The 7,612-nt window shown below is 34.8% G+C and overlaps 1 protein-coding gene across 2 annotated transcripts; it reads right to left on the reverse strand.

Annotated features, from left to right (window-relative positions):
* Positions 1-3,855: 3,855 nt before the first annotated feature.
* LOC111395636 lies at positions 3,856-7,225 on the reverse strand. 2 transcript variants are annotated; one of them, XR_002702827.1, is made up of 3 exons: positions 6,203-7,223; positions 4,504-5,190; positions 3,856-4,144 (listed from the first exon to the last, which is right to left on the reverse strand). XR_002702827.1 is itself a non-coding variant. In XM_023021722.1 (2 exons), exons 1-2 carry the CDS (start codon positions 6,864-6,866, stop codon positions 4,556-4,558), a joined length of 1,299 nt encoding a protein of 432 aa, XP_022877490.1. In that variant the 5' UTR covers positions 6,867-7,225; the 3' UTR covers positions 4,268-4,555. The 2 variants fall into 2 exon arrangements, 1 of the variants encoding a protein (XP_022877490.1); XM_023021722.1 differs by lacking the exon at positions 3,856-4,144 and having other exon boundaries at positions 4,268-5,190; positions 6,203-7,225.
* Positions 7,226-7,612: the final 387 nt, after the last annotated feature.

Consider the following 7,612-nt stretch of genomic DNA (forward strand, 5'->3'; position numbering starts at 1 on the left):
CTGTCATAAGAGCCAATTATCATATACAGATCGTACCAAATGTCACTAGCGACGAAATTATTTTCATTTCTCTTGTGAGAACTATCGCACAGCCCTTTACATTCTTCGCAAGATATAAAATAAGGAAAAAGACCTTAAAAGAACCCCAAATACTTTGAAAACTCAGGTTTTTAACCTTATGAAGAGTCTAAATCAGACATTAAATGCCCTGAACTGGGTTTCACTTTTATCAAATTGGATCGGTTCTCTCTGAGGCAAATTCTTTATTCAAACAGTCAGGAACATGAAATCGATACATGTCACCATGCAAATAATTTTGTTAAGGCACCAGATTGAAGTGGAGGCAGGAAGTGGAAGCTGGGAGTGGAAATGTGGGTGTATTTGTCCACCATTCACAAAGCCAGCCATGCAACCAAGCCATGCAAATGATTCCAATGTTTGTGGTTATCTTCTAAAGTCAACACGTGGGATAGTGGTGTGGACTCAGTCTGTTTGTTTGTTCCATTTAATATAGCCATGAAGTTAAGGTTAGTGGGTTGTTTGTTTCCTAATTGTTAGGGGGTTGTTGTTTGTTTCCTAATTATTAGCATAGTTTATTTCTTCCAACCGTGTAAGACTATTATAAGTAGTCAGTCGCATTGTTAATAAAGGAATTAACAATTCAATTATTCCAACTTTATCTTCTCTATTTCTTCTCTGTCAACTTTATCTTCTCTAATTCTTCTCTGTTCAAATTAAACCATATCAGAAATGCTCCATGTGCCGTTCTTTTTAAATTTCTGAATACGAAAGTAAGTAGGTATCACTGGCATGTTTCACAGAGTATTAAAAGCCATAATCTTTCTGCTACCAAGGGTATGAATATCCCGTACTTACTAAAGGAAAACAAATGTTGCCACTTCTTTAAAATCCAAGAAAGAAACATTTCACTAGCAATGGATAGGATACTGAAGAGGGATTATCTGACCAAGTCAACTGGATGTTTGAGATTGAAACATCATCAATAATGGATATACATGCGACAGGGGACTTCATTTTTGAAGTCGCTAAAGTCGCCACTACTCCATTCTTGAATGCATGATAATCATTAAGGGGCTGTGCTACTTGCACAGGGTCCTGTGCAAGTAGAAAAATTGATCATTAAGTATACTAGAGCCCACTATGCATAGAGGTAAACTTAAGGTGAACCAATGCACACTCGAAGGGTAGCGGTTGCAAGTTTCCCCGTAAAAAAAAATGCACACTTGAAGGGTAACGGCTGCGGGTTTCCCCATTAAAAAAAAAAAAAAAAAAAACCATTTGAGGTGAACCAGTGTAGTCATGTATCAGCATTTACTTTTAAGTTTGAATCATTTTCCTACCAAGATGTTTCAAAGTGGTGTTATACAGGTACTGCCAAATAATACTCCAGGATTGTGAGTCAGTGGCCATAGTGGCATTATGCAAGTTGAGCGACCACACAGGGCCTCAACATTGTAGGGGCACCAATTTTTATTTATTTTTATTCTTGAATGCATGATAATCATTAAGGGGCTGTGCTACTTGCACAGGGTCCTGTGCAAGTAGAAAAATTGATCATTAAGTATACTAGAGCCCACTATGCATAGAGGTAAACTTAAGGTGAACCAATGCACACTCGAAGGGGTTGGGTTGCAAGTTTCCCCGTAAAAAAAAATGCACACTTGAAGGGTAACGGCTGCGGGTTTCCCCATTAAAAAAAAAAAAAAAAAAAAAACCATTTGAGGTGAACCAGTGTAGTCATGTATCAGCATTTACTTTTAAGTTTGAATCATTTTCCTACCAAGATGTTTCAAAGTGGTGTTATACAGGTACTGCCAAATAATACTCCAGGATTGTGAGTCAGTGGCCATAGTGGCATTATGCAAGTTGAGCGACCACACAGGGCCTCAACATTGTAGGGGCACCAATTTTTATTTATTTTTAATTCTATATATCTGTAGAAGTACATATTTATAATTGTACATATTATTTTATGGACCATTCTAGAAGTACAAAGTAGGATACCAAATGGTTTACAAAATCCACAAGTGGCGCCTCCGCCCCTCCAATAGGGGGGCGCCACTTATGGATTTTGTAAATCATTTTGTATATGATTTTGTACAAGAAGAATAATCCTTGTTTTATTAATTTTAAGATTTAAAATTTTTATTATTATATTAAGTTAAAGGGCACAATATTTATGAAAAAAGAGTAAAAAAAATTATATTTTGTTAATATTTGTTTAATTTAACATATATTGAAAAAATATATATATTTTTATAATTTAAACTATCTTGCTTTCAAAAAATATTATAAACTATCTATTTCACTAGTCCTAATATCAAATGTCCAATTACCTTCATTAATCAATTACTAACCTAAAAAGAAAATAAGTAGCCCAAAATTCAAATGATTATAATAGAGAGTGAAAAACTAATACAAGATCCATTTTTATTAGTTCAGTTCTCTCATTCTCATTCTTTAACCCACGAAGAATAGTCAAATAAAGAAGAGAATAAACTTTATTGTCAATCTTTATTACTTACTCTATAATAGTATAATCTATTGTTTAGAAACCGTTGTCCACTTTTGAATTTTTATTTCATGATTATTTTTATTTTTATTTTTATTTTTAGGAGGGTAAGTTTTTGTTGGGTGATAACTGATAGTTGATTACATTCAATTTTTGCGAATTTTTTACCAAAAGAAACAAAAATAGTTTTTGATATGTTGACTTATTTGAGAAGATTGGATTGTTTTTCGAATATATTTATTGCTTATAGAATACTATTGACAATTATTTTTATTGTTGTATTTGTCGAAAACTGTGCTTCAAAACTAACGATCAACCATGTCACAAGAACGAGTTCATTTGTGAATTGTTATTTCATGATGATGATGACGACGACTATTATTATTATTATTATTTTGGTTCTAGAAGGGTAAGTTTTTGTTGGGTGATAACTAATAGTTGATTACATTCAATTTTTGCGAATTTTTTTTTTACCAAAGGAAACAAAAATAACTTTTGATATATTGATTTATTTGAGAAGATTAGATTGCTTTTCGAATATATTTATTGTTTATATAATACTATTGATCATTTTGTTATTGTTGCATTTGTCAAAAAATGTTCTTCAAAACTAAAGCTATTAAAATCTTATTTGTGATTAACCATGTTATAAGAATGATTGAATGCGCAAGTTTTAATATTTATTGAAAAAGATTTGCTAAAACATATAGATTACGAAAGTTTAATTAGTAAATTTGTTTCTCAAATATGAGAACAAATATTTTTACATGATTTATTGTATTTCAAAATTTAGATGCGGTTCTTGCTATTTTTGATTTCAAAGTTTGCTCTTGTGAAATTGTAAGAGGTTAGTAGTTTTGATGGTTCTCTATTGATAACATGAATTTTGATGAATTTCGGAGAATGCTTGAGCCTTAGTTATGTTTTTTTTTTTTTATTAACAATATGTATTAAAAAAACCAAATTTTTAAATGTCATATTTTTGGATGAAATGATATTATTGAATTATTTTTTTATATTATATTTTTTATTACATGAAAGGGGCACCATTTTAAAATGACGCACGAAGCACCTAAAATTTCAGGGCCAGCCCTGGCCACCAGTCCACATGAGACAAGTGTAATGACCAAGATTTTCTCGTCGTTGGGAACTTTCAGGGCCGCTTACACAGCCTGCGATAGTGTGGGCATGTGGATCATGCTGGGCCATACAAGTTTTTACATGTAGAGCTTGAAACAAAACTTGGCAAACAGGCACAAATCCAGCATGAGCAAAAGGAAAGGCATGACCCATGTACATCACTAATCTTGTGAGGCCTGGTGCCCATGTCTTAGACCAAGTCACGTGGCCTAAGAAGGGTAAATACTAGGGCGAATGTCAAATGAATACAGAAATTCCTAACCTTATCTATAGCCTAGAAATTCATGATCCTAAGATGAGAATCTACTTGCTCTATGAAAATAAAACTGGCAACAGAAGATTATTTTCAGACAGAAAAAATAAAAAATTCAACCAGAGATAGTAAGACAAAGAAATCAATGCCCGGACAAAGGGCATAAGACAAATGACTATGACTTGTTTCTTTCTTCATTCCCGTTCTCTAGTTTGTACCTGCACATGTGAAAAAAAAAAAGGCCATTCAACAAGGACCACTTGCCTTTCGGCACTCATTGAGCCAATTGGAATTATTCACTAGTTTTTAATTGTGCATATTAAGAACAACCCTGACCTAGCTAAAGAAGTACAAAGGGGAATCTTTCATCACAGAGAAGCTGAAATCAATGTTAAATGCATGTACAATAAGATTAAGAACACAGAGAACTTTCAAAAGCACACGAACCATAAGTTATAAATTTCTATCTGTCATCAATGGTGCAAAGATTCTACAGTTGCTGATATAAAACTTGTGCACACCAACTACAGTCTGACATTGAAAATCCTTTCCATAGAAGATTAAGAAAGCTGTGTACCTTATGCAAAATCCATCAAGATGACAATTTGAACATTTTCCATATTTGGCCTTCAAGGTTTGCATATCACCACGAAACAAGGAAGAAGGGCTCTAGGGTTAAGCAAATAAAGCTCCTCAATGTTTGAATAAAGACCAACTTTACCAGCTAATGAATCAAATCCTGTCTGGCCAGCAATTTCTTGAATATTCTCCAGAGGCCGATGCACCCTCCCTGCAATAACTCTGCATACTATTAAAGCTTTTCTTACAGGTATATCCTCTTTATGGATTTCTATAGATTCAAAAGCTCTTCCACTGGTTGAAGTTGTGAAAACTCCTATTCCACCTTTCAGTTCCTTCTTGGTCGAAAAGCCCTGTCTTATAATTCTACAAACACAGCATCTGTTTTCAGCTATGCAAAGACTGGAGGATCCATTCATGCCAAGGCAGCATGATAAAGTAGTTCCGTAGAACCTTAGAAGTTCATTTCCATCAGCTAGGCATCGAGGGTGTTTCTTAGGAAGCTTACTGGCCTTTACTTTCACCGTCTCCCTGTATTCCTCAAATCGAGCCAGTGTTTTCTGCATGTTGTGTACTTTCAATACCCTTTCAATTCTAACACAGTGGTTGTCTGACTTCAGCCAGCTTGATCGGCAGATGATTTCAACAATTTTCCTGGACGAGTCACCCTCCAAAAGTTCAGTCACTGGATGAAAGAACAGTAAGCAACTGAGAAGCGTATCCAATATCAAACAAATATAAACAAGATTACCGAAACCAAATGTCAGATATAGAGTTTGATAAAGATAAGAGTACTAGCTTAATTTTCCTTCAGTATGGTCATTTGAATTCAATCATGCACAATATTAGGAGTTACATTGAATGCATGTTTAATATTAAACATGATTAGTTAGTAGAATGACCAAGACTTTATCTTCTTTTGCTTCCTTAATACTATCGAGTGCAATCAAAATCTCCCTAGCAAGCATGTACAAAATGAAATCCTACCAAACATTGTTCGTTGTCCTTCACTTTGTTCGTTTCAGTTTGATCGTGTACGACTTTAGGAGTAATATTCATGTTTAACACACAATATTGAACATGATTAGACACTAGAATGGCCAAGACTTTTAACTTCTTTTTCCTTAATACTATCGATATCCTCCGTACCAAACATGCCCACAGTTGATCTCCCATACCAAATATGCACAAAATGAAATCATCCCCTACGAAACATACTCAAAGGAATCAAAGGCACACAGTATTTTGCTATTTAATTAACCATTATGTACCATTATGGATATGCAGTAGAGAAACTTTTTAAGGTATAAGAATCAGGGGGTAGGATTCAAACCACTAACAGGAAATACAGAGTAGACAAGATCAGTTATTTAGCAAAAAGTTACCTAAAGTACCTCAGCATTTTCCCTGCTAATTTAATCGTGTGAAAAGCAGTAGAAAAACAAAGATTTCATGTTTCTAGACTTGCCAAATTTGTGTACTTCCAGGCCTCAAAAATGAAAAAGTAATATTACTAATTGAGACATTCCCAACCCCGGAAAGATGATTTTACAACAGATTTCTAGTTTAAATTATAAGGAGAAAATCTAATATACGACAAAGGACCATAAATTGATTTAAAGTGGCTTAAAAAAAATAAAAAATAAAAAAAAAAATCAAGGAAGAGAAAACCAGTAAGAAGGGAGAAGGTTCTTTACCAGCATGCTTTGAAAGATGATGTGATTCAAGAGCTTCCCACTTTCCAAACTGCTCTCCACATTTGTGGCATGCAATAGAAGAAGACCCATTAGCATCTTTATCAAGGGGAGCCCTTGATTTTAGGGGCAAACCATTAGTCCCCCCAAAATTTGCAGAATTTCCATTCCCAATGCCCTCCAAAAGAGATGTCTTCCTAGGAGGAGTTGCAGTATTTCTGTAGGAAGGATTGAAGTAATGCATTGTAGGGTGCCCTCCAGGGCCAGGAGTACCAGGTCTTAAAGTTCCCACAAATGTTGAGCCAGCACCTCCGCCGCCGCCGTGAAGCCCACCTTCTTGCAACCCACCAAAACCAGTGATTTTGAGTTCACATGTTGAGTTACTCAAAATCACTTCATGGGTTATTGGGTTGAGAAATTCACTACTCCCTATGGATCTTGGACTACAACTAGGGGGCTTTTCCAGGTGCCTCTTGCTCCCATGAATAACATCTTTCAGATTTGCTATAGACCTTGAACAACCAGACCTGCCTGATTTTCTAGTCAAAATTGCAGTCAACTGCTTCCTGGTCTTTGGATCATACACATCTGATGGCTCTGATTTACAGTGCAAGGATTTCTTCAATGAAAACCAAACTGTTGGCATATCTTTCTTCTTCTCCCCCATTCACACACTTCTCCGTTTACAATATCTTTTTTTCTCTTTTACTCCATCAAACTCCTAAATGTACTAACAGTCTGTAAATTAAGAATTCAACACTTTGCAGCTTTTATCCTTAAATGCCATAAATATTGAATGGGTTTACATGAAATACGAATACTGGGTCCAAGAAGAAGATGACAATGAAGGCGTAATTAAGAAAATTTTTGACAAGTAGTAAATGACACGTTAACTGAGTTCACAAATGAACACAGGCGGTGAAGAACAAATTCAGACAGCGACAACGCTTTAAATGCTATCATACTCACCACTTTTGAATTCAATTTTCATCCCAGGTTTGAATAATCCTTTTTTAATGAATTTTACCCAACCAGATTCTAGATATTATAAGCATGCTAAGATGTACTCACTGCTTGCATTTATAAAAATCCAGTACCAAATCCTGGGACCTGTCTGGACATAATTTATATTTACCACAGATTCTCCTTTTGCATTTGTGGGACAGAGTTTTTATGTAGTGGGCAAAATTTTCTATTCTTTTCATCGACTGAGTGCTTTCAAAATGTGTCGGATCATTCAAGTTCGAATTGTTCAGTACGTGAAAAGTGTAGATGCAATTAGATATATTACGCGTGGTAAATTAGTTTAACCATAGCAAGTTGGACGGTAAAAGCTCACCATCCATGTAAAATTCATCTCCAGAATTATTTCTAGAGACTGCTGGATAATTTTTATGGGTTCTATCATTACAT

The sequence above is a fragment of the Olea europaea genome, chromosome 6, assembly GCF_002742605.1.
Source record: "Olea europaea var. sylvestris chromosome 6, O_europaea_v1, whole genome shotgun sequence".
In the NCBI taxonomy this organism is placed as follows: Eukaryota; Viridiplantae; Streptophyta; class Magnoliopsida; order Lamiales; family Oleaceae; genus Olea; species Olea europaea.